Source organism: Eptesicus fuscus, chromosome 9 (genome assembly GCF_027574615.1).
Source record: "Eptesicus fuscus isolate TK198812 chromosome 9, DD_ASM_mEF_20220401, whole genome shotgun sequence".
NCBI classification, from domain to species: domain Eukaryota; kingdom Metazoa; phylum Chordata; class Mammalia; order Chiroptera; family Vespertilionidae; genus Eptesicus; species Eptesicus fuscus.
Genome location: NC_072481.1, coordinates 46,999,563 through 47,022,736, shown reverse-complemented (window position 1 = coordinate 47,022,736; position 23,174 = coordinate 46,999,563). Strand labels below are relative to the sequence as shown.

Below are 23,174 nucleotides of genomic sequence, written 5' to 3'. Positions count from 1 at the left end.
GGTCTACTCTGATACTTGTACAGAACACGTCCTTCAGGGAAATAGAACAGCCTTAGCACCATTTCACTTTCCCAAGTCTTCCTGGATATATTTCCTCAGAAAATATGGAATCCAAACAACAGATTTGTAGTCTGTTTAATCTTTCTTCACCTTCTAAACTGAATCTGCAAAGGTGGAGATGGATAAAGATTGGCCAGTCCCTTACTGCAGTGAGCCTACTCATTTTGGAAGCACCTGATCATCACTGCCATATGTCGGGAAAGAACATGGTCTGCTGGGCGCATTGCTTCTAATGTCAGTGCATACAAATGCATTAATCTGTTGGGGAAGGAGTCACAGTCACCTTTCAGCAAGATATCTAGCAATTCTCAGTTCTAGATTTTCAGTTACTTTTTCTTCAGCCCATAGAATCAGTTTTATGAATTCTTAGGAGAATACGAATTCCTATGGATGCTTATTCCTAACAGGAACTATACAGAAAATTTTATATTATGCTTCTGTGCTATCCCTCACAATGCTTGGGATGGGATGGGCAGCTGGAATCAGTACATGCATAGTGAAGATATACTCTATACCAGTCACTGAACTAGACACATATTAGATACAAGAGATATAATAAAAAATAAAGTGTCCTGTTAATTGCTTGATAATTAAATAATGTTTCAACCGTAAGAGATGTAAAGGGAAGGCTACTCTGATATTGGTAACTCAATTGATAGATGGGACACATAATCAAGAACCAGTTCAAGAATATGCAGTCATCTAATTACATTATTTCTGCAAATATATTACATTGTGTGGCACGTTTTAAAGAGAATGGGCAAGTATAGGAGATCATAATTACTCACATCTAATGCTGGTGTTGAAAGAAGAACATGTGTTGACTGGGCTACATCAGCAGCATGTAGGCTGTTATGATATGCCACGTCAGAATGGTAATGGTCTTCTAAAGTCATCATGTAGGTTACAAATGTGTCCGAGGAGATTTTGAATGTCTTTAGGAGGTCTCTTTCCTATATTGTAAAATGAATTAGAAAATAAATAAGTGGATGTTCAAAAATGAAAAAAAAAAAGCTAAATCAGAAAAGTAAACTGGTATAGAAAAATAACCATAGTCATCCAATGGAATAACCAACATTCCTTCCCATGTACTCACCTGGAATATGGCATACATGATGCATGTTAAGGGCCTATTGTGTGAATATCCAGCCACATTGAAGATGTTAAGGCCCCATTTGTTCAGGTCTTCCAGCTCCTATAAGAAAAATTAGAGGAATTTAAGAATAAGGACAGAGTTTTTTGTTTTGTTTGTTTTAAGCATAACACATTGTTTTTATTTACTTTTTGGACAATGGCTGTCTGTCTTTCGAGTGTCTATTTTGAGTCTTCTAGTTGCATGAAAAAGTTAAAATGGAATGGCCTAGGACCGTGGTCGGCAAACTGCGGCTTCGCGAGCCACATGCGGCTCTTTGGCCCCTTGAGTGTGGCTCTTCCACAAAATACCACGGCCTGGGCGAGTCTATTTTGAAGAAGTGGCATTAGAAGAAGTTTAAGTTTAAAAAATTTGGCTCTCAAAAGAAATTTCAATCGTTGTACTGTTGATATTTGGCTCTGTTGACTAATGAGTTTGCCGACCTCAGTGGCAAACTCGCGAGCCGCAGTTTGCCGACCATGGGCCTAGGAGGCTGGGTATCCTCTTCATTCTAGTTCCAAGTTTCTATATATTGCATTTATAAATTTAGTTGCTGCAAGTGAATAGAGCTAGAAAATCATTGTAGGGCTATGACTCTGTTCTTCAGTTATTCTCACTAAGGGCCAGGTCAGAAAGACTCAGCTGCTAGAATGTGCATAAATCAACTCTAATTTAATGAAGAATGCCAGTCACGTATTATATCCAACAGTTCCTAGGCCACAGATAAATCTGGAAGAAACATCATTTAGTCCTGTATTGTGGGATTATTCTAAGATTATCTGATTAAAGGAACAGTTTATTCCATTTTTAATTATTGTCTGGGGCAAGGGTTCTAGGCTCTCCTTAGATAGGCTTGACCCAATGTGTAACAGACCTTAGTCCAATGATACCTTTCAGAAGGCCTCGCCGAATGTCCTTTTGCTCACAGTAAGCTCTTTCCATTTTCACAAGGCTCAGAGGACCTCAGCATTCTACCTCACTCAGCCTCCTAGCTAATGTACAAACTCGTTCTGTGCCTTCCTCCACTACTGGGGTTTGGGTTCAAGAGTCAGTGCTGTCAATTTCTCTCATTTCCTCGCTAGCTCTGCCAACCAGCTCAGATTTTCCCATTGTTCCTTGGCATATAGTCCTCAAAATGTTCTCTGGGAAATTCAATCCTGCCCACTGGCCTCCCTGTGGATTCTTTTAGTGAACTTTCAGTAGGATTCTCATTCATGAGGAACTATCCATTTACAAATCCTATTTAAGGTTTAAAATAAAGGTCCTTTGATATAGAAAAAGAGTCTTTAATTAGGTGCTCATCAGTGGACAAGGAGGCTACACCAGCCTCCTTATCATACAATCCTATATAATAAAAGGCTAATATGCAAATCGACCAAACAGAAGAACTACTGGTTGCTATAACATGCACTGACCACCAGGGGACAGATGCTCAACACAGGAGCTGCCCCCTGGTGGTCAGTGCACTCCCACAGGGGGAGTGCTGCTCAGCCAGAAGTGGGGCTCACGGCTGGTGAGCGCAGTGGCGGTGGCGGGAGCCTCTCCCACCTCCGCAGCAGTGCTAAGGATGTCCTCAGCAGGGAGTGGGCCTAAGCCATCAGTCAGACATCCCCTAAGGGCTTCTGGACTGCAAGAGGGTGCAGGCCGGGCTGAGGGACCTCCTCCCCTGCACAAATTTCATGCACCGGGCCTCTAGTTTAATAATAAAGCAAAGGAGAACACTACTATTTCCTAGCAGGTAGTTTTAGGCTGCTGTGAAGCAGACAGCTACATGCACACACTCCCAGCACATACCCACCTTGGCCAGATGATCTTCATTTTCTGTGTTGACTCCAAAGCGTGAGATGCTTGTATTGTTTAAGCTTGAACTATGCATCAGTTTCTTCACTCCGCTTATCTGTGTCATGAGCTGCTGCTTTTTCTTTTTCTCTCTGTCCTTCTGGGTGGGAGATGGAATCTCCACATCATTCTGCTTGTCTGCAACAAAAGGATACGTTTTTCAGACTATGAGTGTCATTGAGAACCACATCCCAATCAGTTGTTTTTTTAATGTGCAAAACAATTTCTAAGCATCTTATAAAGAACTGCCATGCATTATCTCACTTGATCTTCAGCACAATCCTGCGAAGTAGATGGGAACAATGTTTTGCTCCATTTTATTCCTGGGAGAACTGAGGCCCAGAGGAGCTAAATAAGTTGTCCAAGAAGTGGCAGAGGTGAAACTCAATCTCAGCTCTTCTGTTTGCAGTCTAGTTTAGGAGAATTACACTTGTACATTTGCAAGGTGGGGTATGAATATTTATATGTGATTTTTTAAGTTAATAACTTATATGTTTGTATAATAGGAAAGTTTCATGCAGCCAAGACCAGGTTACTAAAAACAGGCTTTATGTTCTGCTCATTTTATTATATGTGTATTAATTTTTAAATTAAAAGATTCATATAACTTTAGCTGGATATAACTTATAATTTTAGTTTAGATAAGTAGAATGTATGTGAGAGAAATAAATAGTTACTTCAAATAATTACTTTGAAGCCTTGGTTTATTACCATTTGAGGATTAGAGGAAGACCATAATTTCAGTTTTACTTTATGCCTTTGGTTTATTAGTTCTATTAAAATAATAATAAACACTGATTGTCATTTGTAACAGGCATTACATTGATTAAAATATTTATGCTTATTTAATATTTATGATCATCTCATTTAAACTTTAAAAAAAATTCTGCTACAACAAGGTAATAGTAGAGCTAGAATTACTGAAAAAAATCATGTCTAACTGCTTGTAGAAGCACTTTTCTCTATAGTATGTTATTAAAAATATCAGCAATCAAATATTTCACTTCACTTTACAGGGCGAAGTATCTTGAATACTTCTGAAAAATGCATTAACTCTTTCAGGCCATAGGGATGCCTGGAAGTAGACTGAGCAATAATTTATTAAATAGCTTAACAGCTATTTCATTGAATTAAATGATACCAGTGACTGAAAGAGTTAATGCAGCTTTCAAAAGTTCCTGCATTTATCTCTGCTTTTTACAGTGAAAATAAGTACAAATACAGTTTCTCCATTTGAAAATGACATGTTTCCAGTTGGCATGCTGGGATCTACACTATTTGCTTTCAATTCTCACAGATGATAGCATAGTCACATGTTCTCCCCAGAGACCTCTGCCTGCTCATGGGGCCCTGGGGACAACTCATCAAAGCAAAGCAAGCACAGGAAGACAGAAGCAACTGTCATGTACACCTCAGCACCCGGCTGTAGGGCTGGAGCAGGGGTGTTCCCTCTCCCCAGCATCAGTAACATTTCTAGGTGCCCACGAGCTCCTAGACTCATCAGCTTTCCTAGGACTTTTGGTTGTGGAGGAATTTTACTGGTCATTTCTATGAGTTTAGGGGTTTCCAACCTGGTTTAGCATCAGAAGCATTCAGGAAACTTTAAAAAAATACAGATTTATGAGCCCCACCCAGTCCTCCCGAACCAGTGCTTTTTAAAAGCTTCCCAAGTGACTGTGATGGTCAGAGCCAAGTTTGGGAACCAATAATAATACCACATTCTGACTTTTCAGATGAAGTCAGCAACTTGCCCAAGCTCAAAGGGTGATTTATTCAACAGATATTTATTTTGCAATTACTGTGTTCCAGATACAGTGATTTAATAGCATAGAACCCAGGCCTTGAGGTTCCTGTAAAAAAAATCTCTTTCTGGTCTCACAATCTCTGGCATTAAAAGTGACAGATTATGTTATTTTTGAAATTACTTTTCTCCCTATCACTTCACTCTTAATAATTACTACTTCTGCTAAAAGGCAAGGTCACAATAGCCCATGCCTCTCCCAACCACTATCCTTCACCATTCTTCATGGCTGGCTGTTGGATTCTCCCATGCCAACACAGATATAAGACCCTCTAGTGGGACTAGTAGCTTTCCCCCTTTGCTTAATTAAAGATCCCCTGCAGCAGTGAGTAATTGAGCTGAACCACCACTGTGTCTACGCAGAGAACATTACAATAAAGAAGAAAGCCATTATTCACACAGTGCCAACTGGGCATTCACGGGTGTTTCCCTAAGCAGGCATTGAAACAACTGGTAGGTTTCCCTATTCTGAATTTCCTCTGTTAAATGCTTAGCCAGCACAATGTGGAAATAACCTGAAACACAGACTCAAAGAATCGCAATAAACATTTAGTGAATTTACATTTACAGAATGGTCAGATTACAGTGGGGGGAATGGTGGACCCATATAAAACAAATAAACAAACAAACAAAAAAACAGATGCAAAAAATGTCAAGATTTGGCTAATGGCATAATTGGGGGTGCTTTTCTTGCTTGATCACAGCATTTAATCGTGAAAAGTTCCCTAGTTATTTTCCTTGCACCTTGAAAATCCTGTGTTTAATTTTTGAGATAGTAAGCAGTTGATTTAAAAGGATAGCTTTTCACTGTTTGTAAAAATATTAACTAAATTGTAAGACCACATCTAAGTATCTTGCTTTATCTATGCTCCCTCCCCGTAGGTCCTGCTTTATTTCTTCTTATTCCAGCAACCTGGAGCCCATGTAAGAGCATCAAGAAGTGCCTGCAGTGGTAAATGGTCTCTGGACTACATTTTGAATTATCTGGACACTACCCTGTTGATGGAAATATAACCCAAGTCACAGATCCCTGGAATAAGGGATTCCTCCCCTCTGATGACCCATTTTAACATTCAATGACTCTTATTGAAATAGTGCTCTCCAAGTTTAACTTAAATTGCTAAGGCCTACTCAGTTTGCTCTCACTGAGATGGTATCTTTGCTCTAACAAGACCTTTTTATATTACTGGACAATGCTAATAAACCTTTTTATTTTTAGGTCCAACAATCCTGATTTTTAAAGACTTTTCTTCAAAAGAATGAATATTATTTGAATACCCTTAAATGTGATTTCCTTCTATATGTTCTGAGTTCTGAATAGGCTTCTTTCCTAATTAAAGAAGTGATGGGACATTTAGGTCTAGGAGTCAAGAGACTCAAGTTTTAGTTCTGACTCAGGAACATATTAGTCAAGTAATCTTGGTGGAATTACTTTGCTCTTCTAGGCCTCAGTTTTCTCTCCTGTAAAATGAGGGAATTGGATTACAAGGCTATTCAAGTTCCTTGCAGATCTGAGAGTTTGTGAAGAAGGCTTCACTCATGGTCCTCCAGGAGTGTGCACTAAGCTCACAAGACAGGCCTAAGGGCTCCTTGTCCTGCATTTGCAGTTTGGAAACAAGCTTTGTTTGTTTGCTTGCTTACTTTTTAAGATCGTCAAATTGCAAATCTGTAGTCTATTGCAGAAAATTCAGGCTGCCAGGTATGTTTAGCAAGACGGATAAACTCCATCTATATCAGAGTCATAGAATGTTTAAGAGTTGGAAGGGCTCTGGGGTGGCAGCTGTTGCAATGCTCCCATTTTCCAGATGAGGCAACTGAAGCATCCTATGTTTATATGACATTTTCTCCCTATATTTTCCCAAGAATGTTTAACATTTTAATCTGTCTGTATAGTCTGTTTGAGTGGGTCTACTTCGTGCATGCACACATGCACACACACACACACACACACACACACACACTTTCACACACACCACCCTCCTCATGCTGAGTCTGTAAGGACTGAGATCCTAACAACCTTCCTCAGCAACATGTTCTTGGGAATTTAATTTTTGAAACAGTTAGAAGCCAAATGATTGGTTTTCTTCAAGAGATGTGCCTAAACAGCAAATGGAATGCTTGACAGAAAACTGACATTGGCTGCTCTTCAGATACAAAGTGTTGAAACTGAGGACTCATCTTTATTTTCTCATCAGCCTTCTCACTTGCTATCAGCCTTTGATGACAAGAAGACACTAATTAGCATTCTAAAATATGCTTGTTGTCCTTGGCCAGTGGGTAGTGAAAGAAATGACAGTGACGAGGACTGCTTAGGTGCAGTCTTGGATGATGAGGGGCTCGGGGATTTCATGCAGCTTTTCTCTAGTCATGAGCATCTCTTCTCAGACAGAAGAGCCCTGATATTTTAGAAATGCAATGTCTATGAAAACAAAAACGAATTCCTGCACGTATGAATTTTATCCTTCTCTCCCACAGTCATTAACCTATAAAATGTCCCTAAGACAGTTCCCAGCTTATGAAAAATAAGTGGGTGTTGCACAGAATGGAGTGCACCACAAATGGACAGGGGGAGACACCTGGCTTCCAAGGAATAAAGGGGAGATGCTGGGGAATAAAAGAATTAGTATATGATGCTTTCTGTTTAATTAGAGTCTAGCTACCCCTTGGAGTTCAGATGTCTGAAAAATTCTTCTCCTTTGTTCTCTGACAAAGGCCTGGCACAACTGCAGCTGGAGAAGACCAGCTACTGCAGACACCCACACACTGGAAACAGCTAATCGTCAGGTGCCCATCGGCTACAGAGTAATTCCCTGAGCTTTGCACTAGGCTGCTCTAAGATTGATCTGCTGACAGCAGGAACTGCCCTGGTATTAGACAGATAGGATTGATTTTCTACAATAAAAGCAGAAGAGGAATGTGTTTCCATAAGGCATCAAGGCAAATGCTCAGTGACTGAATGGTGTGCAGAAAAGAAGGGAGGTGTGGTGTTCAGCTGTAAGAATGGGTCATTTCCCTGGGAGGTGGAGTTCTGGAAACAAGCATAATTCAGGAGTAACTGCAAGTCCACAGAATCAGGATCTAAATGCTACCCATTCACTTGGAAGTACAGATCCTACAGGCCTCATTAAAGAAAAATAGCCCACATAAGTTCATTATACAATAGGATGGCTGTAAACATGAGATCAGAAATTCCTAGTAATCAAACAGGATGTTTGAAGTCATTAAGGAATCATTGATACAAACCTTTTCCGTGTCATGTGTTAAATACCAGCAATGTGACTACAGAGCATAATAGATAAAGCATCAGATTGGGAAGATAAGAATGCTGCTTGCAGGGGAACAAATCTTTCAGATATGAAGATTCTCCGCCCCCCCCCCCCCAACGCCCCCATTTATCTTTAAGAAATACTTAGCAAAGCAATAGTCAAATTATTTCCAAAGCCTATCCTCTTGGGCCAAGTTACCATCGTTATTCGCCAAACACATTTCTTGCAAACCACCTGAGAGGAAACCTTTTGCTCAAAGCCCAGATATTGGAAGAATTTAAAGAATACCACACCCTGGAGCCAATGGAGTTGTCCTGAGAGTCTGGGTGATTAATACCCTCAATCCTATCTCTTCAGAGGTCTTGGCAGAGATGGAAGCAGGTGGGTAGGTAAGGGGTGATCTGAGGTCCATAAAAATATACTTAGCCCATCATAACTTCTGTCTTTGATGGATATTTTTCCTTTTTTTTCAACATCTTCCTGCTCATTTTTCCCCTTAAAGGCTGTTCTTAGTTCTTATTTTAAATGGATTTGTTTTTATATGGCTTTACTTCATTTAAATATCACATAGGGATGTTCATGCAGAGATTAATACTGAAAAAATCTCAGTTATGAAAGAGGTTTCCAGTTAGCATCTTACCTAAGAAAGTATTTGAAATGTATTCAGACACCTGGTTCCCTGATCGGCTCATTTCTGAGAGGTGTGTCAGCTCCCGGTTCAGCATCCTTTTGAACTGTGTATGAAGAACAAAAATGTATTAACCATCTAAAAACTAACAAATGATCACTTTACATGTTTACAACTTTGCTGTCTAAGAACCAAGCGTTTGGATAAGCAGATACCATGATATAAATGATGCTGTTTCTACGAAATACAAAACCCCTTTAATACTAAATTATTCCAAGGGCACCCCAGGAAAAAGAGGTTTTCTTAAGATTTCCTAGAATTAACATTTTATTTCTTTTGAAGACGCAAACATAGGAAAAAGAATCTTAATAGAGGTCAAGATAATTTCACTTTAAAATGTGAGACTACTTTAAATTACATTTACTGAAAATCAACTCTAAAATACGAATTAATAACCTGAATAGTGGGAGGAGATTATATGTAAAAAGTTTAAGGGAAAACAAAGGGGGGGGGGAAGCATCCTTTAAAAATAGTGTTGAGTAAAAGGATAAGATAAAAAGACAGCCCAGTTTATTTTAATACATTGTCATTTAACATGCCCTTATTTCAAAATTTCCTACTTCACAGTAAACATACAGATATAAATGTTTCAAATTCTACAAAAGACAGAACAGAATCAGATGGACCCACCTTGATGTAACCCCAAGATACAGATAACAAATAGTTTGCCTCAGGCATTTTGGAATGCTCTCCTTGCCACAATCCACAGATCCCTTTGAAAGAATTCACAGTTCTGAGAGAGCAATCGGGAAAGCCTTGCACATTCGGTGCTAAAATAATCAAAACTTATAAAAGACAAAGCCTCCAAAACTTAAGGCATTTCCTAATCCAAACAAAGCCCATCTTCGCACTCCATGCTAGCAAGAAGCCTGTGCTTCTAGCTTCTTTTCTGGCAGAGAGAGGAATGAAATCAGGAATTGCAGGAACAAGAGCCTGTCCGGGTGGATTCAGCTGGCTGGTGTGCAGCCCTTATCAATTATGAAGAGTCCTAGTGGCCAAAGGGGTTTCCACCCGCGCTTAGTCCTGCTCAGCTGAACTCTGCAAGGAAGGAGCGATTCTTCTTTCCTGAGGGGTTGCCAGACTGGGAAACACAGCCATCTTTTTAAAAGGAGAAGATTAAAATGGAGGAAGCCCCATGAATATTTAAGTAAATCTGAAGTCGGTACCCTCCCCCATTTCTATGGGGTGTTCTTAACCCTCTCTCCTCTGCAGAGACCAACACTGCAGACACAGCCTCTGCGCAGAGCTCAGCCACTCGTAGCGTTGCACAGTGATGGTGATTAAATTACTTTCTGAGCATTTAAATAAAAAATGAAAGGGATTGAGACTATGGCCATTTTCAGAAAAGGCTTTCGTTCTACAAAAATGTTTTTTGTTTTTTTTTTAAAAAAAACACTATTTTTTTGGAGGAGTTTTTTGCTCATCAACACTGTGCCAACGCATTTAGCCTTCTTTTACAATGACACACCTGGGAAAGAATTATTACCTTTTATAAGTACTTCATATGCAGAAGGCAGTTTTCTGCACTCCATCAGCTCGCTAATATCCATATTGGATGGCACTCAACAATTTAAGCACATTTAACATTTGATCTAGGATCTAGAGTGTGTTCAGAAATACAAGGTATTATTTGCTGCATGAATGGAGAATGATTTGTAGTTCTAAATGACTATGCTTTCCTGGTATTGCAGTGTTACATCTTCTAATTCATGTTAGAAATATTTAGGAGTTAAATTTATTTCTGTTTAATTTTAGCAAGCTAAGGCATGTTGAGAAAGTCATTCCTTTCCCGTAGGCATTTCCCCACCCCCTCCCTGTCAGTGCTAGAGAACAGGCAAGAGGATCTGAGACTAGTCCTACTGTAGTGGGATTCTCTACCCAGGGCCATCCTACTCCCTGCCTTCTTCTCTCTGTTACCCCATCCTGGAACTCCCAGGAGTTCAAGTACAACACATTAAAGGAGTAAAGCACCATGGCAACACCCTCCCCCCCCCCCCCCAACACACACACAATTGGCCCTCTTTCCTGTGAGGCATTCCCCTTTCAAATGAGCATCCTGCACTGACAATGGCTTCACTTCAAGCATCTGAGCCCCATCATGCCACTGCCTGTGCCCAGGAGACCAGGCCTTTTGAGGCGAAGCCAATGCAAGTCAGTATTGCTGCCCACTGGCCGGCTGCACTGTGCACCGTTCTCAAAGAGGCACAGTCGTCGCCTCTGAGCAACCCTGCTTGCGTATGTGTGTTTCCCCATGAGACAATGAGGCAGTAACAGTAACCAGGGATCTCTGAAGCAATCACCTCAGCTACCGCGTTTTACTAACTGAAACTTTATGCCATTTTGAATTCCAGGTGACTGCCACAAGTTCCAGGTTCTTTGGTTTTTAAGATGTAATCAAATAACTGGCATCTCATTTTCAGTTCCCAAAAGACAGGCACTTACACGAAAGACTTAGACGCTGGAAAAGATGGGTTTCTCTGCTCTGACTGATCAGCTGAATTTTGCAAAGAAGCAAGCTTTACTTGGAACATTGTAAAAAAAAAAAATCATGCATAAAGCACAGAGACAGATGATTTTTTTAAAACCAAGTCTCTGTGGTAGTCATAGCCAAATGTAACATTCAAGGAATCATCCTCATTTTGGTTCCTTTGGTCTCTGCAATATTTAGAAAGATTTTTTTTGGAAGCAATCAGGTTTGTTCTATTGTAATCATATCATTTTACCATGTATTTGCTAAATATTTATTAAACTCCTACCATGTGCCAGGCAAAGAAAGATTGAAGATATAGCAGTGAAAAATAAAAACCTTCTCATGCTTCTAATGAACTTACATCCTAGCAGAAATAGTCAGCTATATCAGAGCATGTTCGTTACCCACAACAGTTAAGAGTCTGGAGAGAGCTGGGCAAGTTCTTGGTACTGGCCCCTGAGCTCAGAATATAGGAGCAGGTAGAAATTCAATCATAAAAGACCAGGAAGGGAAAGATTCTTCTCCTTACTTTCTTCCTATCACCTCCCACTGTCCCAGGACCCTGTGGCATACATTGTCCATCGGTCCCAATGCGGGAGCAGGGAAGTGGCTCTCAGTTACAGAGCTGAAAACAAACCCAACTCCTCGCCTTTCCCGCACAGCTTACAGAAGGGGCCAGGACTCCCGTAAGCAGTTAACAGATGAATGTCACCTTCTCATGCCTAAAATAGTTCTGCCAGCCTTTTGCTGGAGGCATGGAAATGCCACCAAAACATAAGTCATCTTAAGGCAACAGTAAAACACACATAATGAAGTACGCAAATGGCGGTCACTCAGTGTCAGAACCCGACCCAGTCCTTTAAATGTTACGTAGCAACAGCCGTTGGTTTTCCTCCTCCGTCAGGGAGGGCCCAACCACACTGACTAAGGCAATCATTGCTCTCATCAGAAAGTGGTTATGAAGGGCCCGCTTATGCTGTGCTCTGCACACACGGAGGAAGGCAGACAGGGCCTCTGAGGAGCAGACAGGGGGGACCTTTTAGATTCTAGTACCGTGGAGTCCAGTTAGCATGATCAGCGCTGGCCCGGGAGAAGAGACACATCAAGGGATGGAACAGATCTGAACTGTGTTTGAGGTGAAGGCTGAGGAGACAGTTGGGGCGCCCAGCTTTGTTGGGTTTTCAGTGTCTGACTCCCATATGGGAGTTGCTTCTATGGAGCAGTGACATGCCAGACGAATCCAGCCTGTGGTTCTCAGTTCCCTGTAACAGTGTTGTGAAGTGACTTCACCTCTCGAACACGAAAGGGGAGTGAGGTCTGATTTTCGGATCCCAGCCTCCCAGCCTGAGCCTGTCATGACTCCGTGGTAAGTGCGTGGCAGCCTCCTACAGTCCGGACACGTTCGTTACCAGCAACCAGTATTTCCCAGAAAGCAAAACTCTCTCAACACGACTGAGAAAAACAACCCAAGTCAGAAATGCCTCAGTCCCTAAGAATAAGTCTCCAACAAAGGAAGAAAAGTGTTTATCATCCTCTCAGAGGTTTAGACTCAGTTTAAAAAGGAAGGTAAGATAGCTCCAGAGGGAACTCGTGGCTCCAGGAGTTACAAAACGGACAAGACACAGCCATTATGACTTTACCCAGTGCCACAGAGAAAGCCACAAACAGGAGTGCACTGTGCCAAAGTAAATGTGTCTCGACTACCTGATAGATACAGATTCTGTTTTTCAGTTAGGAATCTGCCTTCACAAGAAAACCCTGGGAGGGCCTCCCTAGAAATGATGTCCCCAGAGGTAAGGGCTGAAGCCCCTTTTCAACACAAAGCCGTTGGTGAATGATCCAATCCCTTAGTCACACAAATTCCTCCCATGCTTCCGTAAGCTTATGTCCGACACTAGATTCTTGACACTGCAGAAAGTGCAGTTATTTTTTGAAAAAAAGAAAACTATATTATCTACATAAATGATTTAATACAGGGTGTCCCAAAAAATGTATATCCACACTTGGAATAATTATAAAGGCACTGAATTATTAAAACACATTTCATTTTCAAAATGGAGCTATCAGCTGTTAAAGTGTGTATACATCTTTTGGGACACCCTATATTGTTTGCCTAGAATACATCTTTTCTATAAAATCATATGAGTGTGTTTTTTTTTTAAGGCACTACCTTTAATAGTGGGAAGTTATTTAAAATATCTGGAGTAACAAAAGCTAAAACTCAGTTACACTTGATATAAACATTTTGTTTATGGCTTCACGTTCTCTTTAGCTTCAATACTATATGCAAAGATTTTTTTTTTCCTGAAGCACATTCTTCTAAAGTGATGGAGCACTTCATCATTTTCTATATTTCTCCTCAGACAACAAGTTTGAGCTTTGCTCAAAGATCCACAGGCCAGCTAGTAACTCTCTTGGTAATGAGTTAAATTAATCACATGGGATGGGTGGACTAAAAATGATCTCAGAAAGTCATTCTAGTCCTAAATCTTGATGTTTGTATGTATCCAAGAGTAAAAAAATATCCAGGAGAGTAATAACACAAGGGGCTAGAATCAAGCACATGAAAAGGCTACTTTTAAGACTAACCTGGGTTTGTCAGAGGATCCCCTAGAAATCACTTAGGAGTGAGTCCTAAGTGATTAAATATATTCTTCTGCCTGATCAAAGGCTAGATAAAGCAAGCACTTTCCTCTCCCAGATAACCTCATGATGAAAACGGTAAGTGAACACCGTGCCAATGAAAAAAAAAAAGTTGTCAGAGAGAGAGGAAGACAGCCCCAGTAGTCACCCTTGTGGGTGGCCGTCTACGCAGGGGCCCATCTGTGAGACAGGCGCCGTATTGTGTGGGGTCTTCCTGTTTTTGCAGCATGAAACAACTGCCCAAGTCATTAAAGTCACAATGACTTTGTGAGGGACTCATATTTTACACTTTGTTAGTCATAACTTCATAAGCATTCCCGGGCGTCAGGAAAGTGAAGGGGCTGGGCATTCCTCCTGAAGTCGCAGAACGCTGGTGGTGGCAGAAGGAAGCTGAAACTGCAGTGGCACCGTTTAGTGGGAAATGGAAGGGCAGTTTGGCACTAACCAGATGTGTGATCTTGGATCAGATGAATTAACTTCTTGGGGCTCAGTATTTTTTAGGTGTGGGCTCAGTTTCCTTAGTTAGAAAATGGCTAATTTCTAAGGTTACTTCTGATTTTTTAAAAAAGTTGCTTCTTCCCTACATGGAAGAAATGAATGAGGACACAAGGAAATGAAAGACTCTAATTTCTAACCATCTACACTTTTCTTTGAAAAATCTGATTTAAACAACTAAAATAAGGATATAATGTACTTTCTCTAAAGCCCTTTATCAAACTCACAATTTCCACAATTCTTTTTTTTTTAAGATTTTTTTTTTTTATTGATTACAGAGAGGGAGAGAAAGAGATAAAAACATTAATGATGAGGGAGAATCATTGATTGGTTGCTTTCTGCACACCCCCTACTGGGGATTGAGCCCGAAACCCAGCATGTGTCCTGACTGGGAATTGAACCATGATCTCCTAGTTAAAAGTCGATGCTCAACCACTGAGCCACACCGATTGGGCTCCACAATTCTAAACATTTCAGATTCTCTGACAACCTGAGTCTTACCCTTTGTCTCCTTTTTGTCTTTCCCTATAAACTCTATCATCTATTTGAAACTTGATGTCCAGTTTCTTTAACGAAATGCTTGTCTTATTTGAGAAGTAAATGGAATTGAAAGGAGTGAGCTTATAACAGGGTTAAGAAAGGAATAACATGCCATTGCCCATTAGCATCTACTTTACTAGAGACTCTAGTTCCATGATGGGCCACCCTAGCAAACAAGTTCTACTGTATTAACATCTGGAGCAAACCAACTCCCTCGTACACCAGGAAATACAGTTAGGTCATTCTACCTGTCCATCTGCCAAATAAGAAAAAAGCTCATCTAAACATATTAGAATTAGCCCTAACCGGTTTGGCTCAGTGGATAGAGTGTCGACCTGTGGACTCAAGGGTCCCAGGTTCAATTCCGGTCAAGGGCATGTACCTTGGTTGCAGGCACATCCCCAGTAGGGGGTGTGCAGGAGGCAGCTGATTGATGTTTCTCGATGTTTCTAACTCTCTCTCTCCCTTCCTCTCTGTAGGAAATCAATAAAATATATTAAAAAAATAAGCATATTAGAGTTGAATGATTCTCTTAACTTCCCAGTGATATGGCAATCCACAATAAGTAAGAATATAAGGAAAAACAAGCTCAAACATCTCTACCATACTTCTGCAACAAAAACTGGCATTTATGGTGAAGCTAACCTAGAATAAATTCCATTAGCTGGTTAGAGCACAAGTATCTGCTCAAGTGACATTTTAAAAGTCAAAGTAGGGACAAACCATGAGTGCTTTCATACAGAGAATTGAAAAGAAAATCAAAAAAATTTAAATACAACTTTGAATACAACTGCTCTACAACTTGAGCCTAGGTCTTGAACAGCCCTCAAAATTATGGGGTTTTTCTTCTTTGCTATATATTCTCTTTGCTGCTGTCCATTTTTCTTGGAGTTTCTGAAAACTAAGAGGAAATATGGCACACATTATTGGGACATTAAAAAAACTGTCCTTTCCTAGACTCAAAGTAATTCCTATAAGAATGTTTAGAGAAATGTCTCAGACCTAACATTCCCCAATCTTCAAAAGTTGCTGCAGTGACACAATTAAATAGACAAAAGATACTATAACTATTTATAGTCAAAGACATATTTTCACTATGCAATTTTAACTATACGTATATACATATGTACTCACATACTATATTTATAAAGTATATATAGGGTGTCCCCCCAAAATATACACACACACTTTGAATAATTATAAAGGCAGTGTTTATCAAAATATATTTCATTTTCAAAATTGAGCTGTTAGCTGTTAAAGTGTATATACATTTTTTGGGACACCCTATATATAATTATATATATGTTTCCACATATGTAGGGTTGCCAGATTTAGTAACTAAAAATACAGGATACCCAGTTAAATTTAAAGAAACAAAAAAATGTTTCTTTTTAGTAAAAATATATCCCAGATATTACACATTGCAAATATCCTATAGAGAGATTAGATTTCAGTCATATACTCATAATGTCCCGGGTTTAGAGGCCCTGTATATTTTTACATAATTTGAAATGTTCAAACTTATTATTTTTGACAGAGGCCTTTCTTTCTGGTGAGAAATACAATAAATAAGACCTGCAACTGTTACTGGAGCTTCACTTCATATTTTATTTTATGTCCTCGACTCCTCCCCTTTAATCTGGCTCTTAATAGAGATAAACAAACAATGAAAAAGCATTCTGAAGGATTTGCAATGCTGGTCTGGTAATTAACTATAGGAGAGGCCTTTTTTTCAACAGATGACAAAATCATTGTAGCAATTGAGAAAAATCAAAGAGTTAAGGTACACTCTTAGTTATTCTTTTCTTTTTCTATTTACTGTTCTACAACTTTTTCTGTGCATAATGGCTAATTATTAACCTCAAACTTCTAAAGCCAGTTCTAAGGCCATGGGATGTTAATGTGACGCCAGAGCAGATGACTAAGATCGTTTGAACCATTTCACAGCCAGAAGTTCTACAACATATTATATTTTTAAAATAAGAACTGTTACCATGGATCAGACCTGTGGACTGTCCAGTCTAGTGTCCTCTCATGACTGGTGGAATACAAGACCTATGCTTCAGGACCTTCACATCTGACTTGAAAGCAATGATGCAGAACAGGGAAGTCACCCCCAAACACTGTACTTTCCTTTCATAACCCCATAAAGGATTGGTCATGATTGTCTTTGAGAACTGGTTTCCAATTTTATTCTGTAAGATCACCTGGGTTGTTTAAAATCCTGCACGAAGTATTGCTTTACTAAAATTTCCAATACTTTTTGCAGCAACAAATATCTACCATAGCATGTTTTAAGATGATTACTTCACCTCTTTAAACACATCATGTGGCATGTATTGTGTTAAATATTAATTATATTGATTTCGGCTAGGAACTTTCACATACCTCTGAGATAAAAGATAATGGGATGCTTCAAAACCTGTCATGGAAATCTCTGTTTCTGGATTAGCAGCTTCCCAGGGGGAAGCCAGCCCCCTGGTCTGGAAATTTTCAAGATCAAGTCTGGGACCATCAAATAAATAAGGAGAAAACCTGGGCTACCCAGACATATCCTTTCCTTCCCTAAAAGCCAATGTTATCTGTTTGGGTTTTGGGTAATCCCTATACTAGGACACATACTTGCAAATTGAGAAGACTCTGCCATAGGTTGGAGATTTGAAAATAATTTTAAACCATAAAGGATAAAAACAGTAGTCTTAAGCAATTTTATCATTAAAAAGAGATAATTATACTTGTTTTGCATTTTGTTTTCCCTATAATTAGCTACCATAATTTAGAAGAGTTGGATGGATGCTTTGCACAACAATGCACCCCAAGATGTATAGGTTTGTTGTTTATGGAAGGCTTATAAAAGTAGTTTCAGAGTAGGATGCATAGGTCATACATAACTAGAGGGGTTTCCAGTTACAAGCTGACCTTACCAGGAGGGTCTAACTGCATTAAGAAGACTCGAAGACAAGACCCAACAACATTCCTGCATGACACAGGATCAGCTGAACATCCAATGGGCTCTGGAAATGAAATCCTGTACTATAACTTATTCTGAGAAACTCAGCAAGTTGTTCAGTTTCTTGGAGATTAAAGTTTTTCCATCATTAAAATGGAAGGTTAGAAATAATGTATGTAAAGTGATTGTCAAGATGTCTGAGACCATTGTAGGACTGTAGTTTATTCTACAGGATTTGTATTTGAGGCTGAGTTTTGTTTCTGAATTTTAAAAGAATATGAGCTCACGGTACCTTCTTCACTTGGGTTTGCATTTGGGTGGAGGTTTCGGTTGGCTCTTAGGCACCTAAACTCTTTTCTTCTCGTTGTTGACAGCAGCTTGTATAATTAACTACAGAATTCCCACAATATGCTGCTGCAGGTGTGATGCAGTGTTATATCATATAGATTACATGACCCAGGAGTTACTCATAGACGTGCTGGCTCGCTGTTTGACATTCAGATTATTCACCAGTGTAAGGAGTGTAAACCAGAATTGCCAGAAAGATAGATCAAGCCTGTCAGATGAAACCATAACTCCAAATTGCCTTGTATTGAAGCCATATCATTTTTCAAAAGCCTATTTGGAGATAACCCTATCTATTCATGATTCCATGACTTAGTTAATTTTCTCAAATTAAAAGACTTTAGAACTCTTTATGTATTAACCGAAGTTCATGAATAGCCACAAATTGCCTGACATAAGGATAATTGCTCGAACTATGCATTTTGCTCAGATTTCCATAGTTGAGGTAATCCAGTAACATATCTAAAGTAATTGAATGTGTGGCTGGGATAGGGGTGAGAGGAGTAACAGCAATTTGTCTGGAATGAAATATATAACCAAACAATGGCAGAATGACTAAGCTGTGTTCTCCAGACACAACAGATACGGAGTGTGGCTGAGTTTCAGACACGTGTTCATAAATACCCCTTCCAGCTGAGTATGCAGTGGCTATTGCCAGTTTCTGAAGGGCTCAGATGCTTGTCCAAAGGATGCAGACTTTTCAAGAGAAAGGTAAGCCGAATACCCTAATGCCAAACCAAACAACTGAAATGAGCTTCGCAGTTCTGCTCACATGGGAAGAGCATTTGTCCGTGTTGACTTTGTTCTCTGTTATTTGTGTTTGAATTTCAGAGAAGTCTCAGGGAGCAAGACCTCACTGCCTTGAAGAGTCACTGTGGAAAAAGTGAGGGTAGGGGGGTTTCTCATTCAACCTAACAAGTATTTAATTGGATGCCTACCAGGTATCTAGAGCTACTCTAAATGCTGCAACTCTAAGAGTGAACAAGGTAGCCCTAACCGGTTTGGCTCAGTGGATAGAGTGTCGGCCTGCAGACTGAAGGGTCCCAGGTTCGACTGCAGTCAAGGGCATGTACCTTGGTTGCAGGCACATCCCCAGTAGGAGATGTGCAGGAGGCAGCTGATCGATGTTTCTCTCTCATTGATGTTTCTAACTCTCTATCCCTCTCCCTTTCTCTGTAAAAAAAAATCAATAAAATGTATTTAAAAATTTTTAAAAAAGAGTGAACAAGGTAAATATAATTCATGTCCCCAGTAAACTTACAGTCTAAGGGAGTAAAACCTAAGTTCTATAACAAAACCCAAAAACTATAAACTGTGATAGCAAATTGCAAAACAAACAAGTTACTGAGTTAGTATAATTAGAGAAGCGATAACATCTAAACTGAGGTCTGGAAAATAAGAAGGAGCCTTGGCTGAGCTTCAGCTTTCAAGCTCTATGATTATATGTTAGCAAGTCATATAATAAATGAACCTGTGAATTTACCTTTAATTTTTAAATAATTTGACTTTGGAGCAAAGAGAATAAGATTTGATTCTAAGCATCTCCATTTAGTAGCTGAAGAGTTTGGACAAATGTAGTTATCTCTCTTGTATCCTGGTTTCACACTGAAAATGTGGCTCTCATACTTCCCCCAAGGTGAGCATCCATGAGATAACATAGGTGAAAGCCTATGTAGACAGGAAAGGGCTCTTCTGACGTGTTTCTGTAGATGCTACTTTGGATCTCGCAATGCAAAAGTAACACACTTTTATACACTTAAAGAGAAGCGCTCTTTACTTAATGCTCTATTCTCGCACCACAGGAAGCTCTGAGAGCAAATAAGCTTTAAGTGAAGAAAGGGGCCTTAAAAACCCCTACATTGCTCCATAACTAATGTTCCCTTGGGCAGAATCCAAGTTCTTGGGGGAATGCAGCCCTGGATCATGTGGCTGGATCATGAAAAGCAGTGATCAAAAAAGTAAAATAGCCCTGGCTGGTTTGGCCAGTGGATGGAGCGTCAGCCTGCGGACTGAAGGATCCCGGGTTTTATTCCAGTCAAGGGCACATGCCTGGGTTGTGGGCTTGGTCCCCAGTGGGGGGCATGCAGGAGGCGACTGATCCATGGTTCTCTCCCATCATTAATGTTTCTATCTCCCTCTCTCTTCCTCTCTGATATCAATAAAAATATTTTAAGGGAAAGAAAAAAGAAAAAAATCTCCTGAATTATTCCTAATAATACTTCCTCCTTTATTAAAAAACCAAAAATCAAAAAATCTCATATTGTATTCATTTTAACCCAATGCATTTATCTTTTTTTTTTTTTTTTTAAAGAGCAAGAATCCATTGCTGTTTAGGAGTTTATGCTTGTGATTGCTTATTTTTGGCAAGGTTCTCCTATTTTAGGATTTACTTAGAGCCCTGAAGGGCATTTTTTGAAAAGCAAAATATGACCTTTCTCAGTTTGAAAATTTTAGGATGCCAGAAATATAATACAGCATTGGACAATGGCATTGTCTTAAGACTTTAAACACACAAAAGAAGAATATCCATAAAAGATCATTTTAAAATACTGCAATCAAAAGAAATAAATGCTCTGAAATTAAACTATACCAATTTAAAATGTTTAAAGAATATACTCGTCAATCTTGATGAAATATTATCAGAAGCTTCCATGCAATGGGTAAGAAATATGCAAATAAATTTTGTGCAACCAGATCCTGCGTGTGTTAAAATACAGCAGTGGAAAATTCAGTGGCAGCTTACTCCGTCAAGAGCATAAATAAGGTACTAGATCTGGCCAAGAAAAACATACCCATTGCATCAATAAATGCAGATATATTGAAATCATTCTGACTCAGTTACAGATTGGAGTCAGCAGTAGCAATATCAATGGATTGGAGCTGAGACAGGAGGGCACTGTACCTTTTCAGCTTGGTAGATAGGTAGCATTCTGTCCAGTTAAATTGACCCTCCTGGGCTCTGAGTGTGATATTTAGAGCAAGAGTTGGAATCTATTTCATCAGAAGGTCTCTAGCTTCTCACAATCAAATGGACATTATACTGGAAATATCATCATCATTGGATGATCTAAGCATAGCCCATGAATTTAATTTTTTTGAAAATGCTAAAAAATTTTTTTCTTTTTTAATATGAATAAAATCATTAACCATCTTAGCACTGTTCAAAAAAAAAAAAAAAGAAAGAAAGAAAGGAAAGAAAGAAAGAAAGAAAAGGTTAATTATCAAAAGTCCCCATGTCAACAAACTTCTATTTATTTATTTAGTTAGTTACTTTAAATTGATTTTTAGAGCGAGAGGGAGAGGGTAGAGAAATGGAAACATCAATGAAAGAAACATCATAGATTGGCTACCTCCTGCTGGAGATTGAGCCTGCAATCTAGGCATGTGCCCTGACTGGGAATCAAGCCGTGACCTCTTGTTTCTAGGTTGATGCCCAACCATTGAGCCACACCGGCCGGGCAATAAATATCTTAAATGACCAAATCAAGTAGACTTACAGGGAGCTTTTTAAAATAAAATAAACCCCAAATCAACTACCACCAACTGAAAAAAGCCTTCAACTGCTTTACACTTTTCTCCTTATAGTTACAAATATATAGAGCTGTGACCCCTGGATATTGTTTAGCCTTACTTCTGTAAACATGAGTCTTAAAAATTAAAAACAAGTTCGGACCTCAAGAGCTTGCAATCTATAGCAGATATAATTAAAACCCCAGATACTGAAATGTTAGCTATGATATTAACTAAGATAGGTAAGACAGTGGTCTATGAAAATCTGATCAAAGCCAGAGCTTTTAAGGCAGAGTTGGGGGTGGGGGTGGAAGTGGGGGAAGAAAGTCAACAAGTAGCATACTAAGAATAGGTTCATAGTATATGGGCTGCTGATGTGTTTGAGGCAAAGAGACGTTTTCTAGGAAATGGAAAATCAAGACAGGGGTAAAAGCCTATACTTCTTGATTCTCAAGTTATAATAAATTTCTTACTTATTAGTCTTAAATGCTTTCAGTAGATCTTCTGACATCATGGATAGAAATAGAGTTGGAAGTCCACTGTTTCAGGAGTTCCTAAAATGTTCATCTATTTTTTTTTTAAACTGGCAGTTCTTTGTCTTATATTCAAATGATTATCTTGGCTGTTAAATTATCCCCTTCCCCCATGAATCTCCATTTACATATTGTAGTGTTTTAATTCAAGTCTTCTATAACTTACTTATTCTAATAGCCAGAACACTAAGCTTTCTTACCCACCCCAAATTAAAAATTTTCTATTCACTTTCAAGTGAAATTTTATCTCACTTGTCCTACTTAGTAATACAAGTAATAATTAGAAATGGGTAGATACCAAAAGACCAAAAGTAAAACTCTCAAGCATATCTTAGGCATGGAATAATTTCTCTTATAAACATTATAACCAAGATGATCGAGTCTCCCTAAGTCATCTCCCCTTTTCAAGTAATTAGATTAAAAGTTCTGAATTCAGATTTTACAGCAAAATATTTGCAATATCTGCTTAACTCAGACCTCTACCAATACTAAAATTCATTTTAAGATCCTTAAACATATAAAATATGTTTCTATCTACTATTAATGAGACTTGTGTGATTTCAAATATTTATAAATCATTAATTACATTGATATTTTACCTAAATATGTAGCTACCAAGACTGTTGAACCCAACTCCACCAAGATGTCGGAAATTCTGACTCAAGAAACCAGAAATCATATGTGAGTTGTGAGATTCTGCATAATCTAGGTCACTGAGCAGAAACAGTCTAAGGTGTAGGAAGAGGCCAAATTGAGATCACCATCTTGACTCCACATTTCTAGACTAATAGCTCTGCTAAGTAGCAGAGAGAATCCAAGCATTGACAGTTTTTCAGCAGCTGGTAAAACTCTCTAAACCGACCAATGACATTAGATAGTTGCCAAATTAACACTTCACTTTG

The 23,174-nt window shown here is 39.1% G+C and overlaps 1 protein-coding gene across 3 annotated transcripts in view; it reads right to left on the bottom strand.

Annotated features, from left to right (window-relative positions):
* The window catches only part of PDE4B (phosphodiesterase 4B), a 434,463-nt gene that overhangs the window by 9,142 nt on the left and 402,147 nt on the right, over positions 1 to 23,174 (bottom strand). For 2 of the 3 annotated variants that reach the window (XM_028142374.2, XM_008139401.3), the window contains 4 exons: positions 8,739 to 8,832; positions 2,991 to 3,169; positions 1,157 to 1,255; positions 849 to 1,013 (listed from right to left, as the gene is read on the bottom strand). In XM_028142374.2, the coding sequence (XP_027998175.1) occupies positions 849 to 1,013; positions 1,157 to 1,255; positions 2,991 to 3,169; positions 8,739 to 8,832 (537 nt within the window). Of the gene's footprint in view, positions 1 to 848; positions 1,014 to 1,156; positions 1,256 to 2,990; positions 3,170 to 8,738; positions 8,833 to 14,344; positions 15,396 to 23,174 lie in introns of those variants that run through there. The other variant, XM_054720902.1, reaches the window with a different exon arrangement.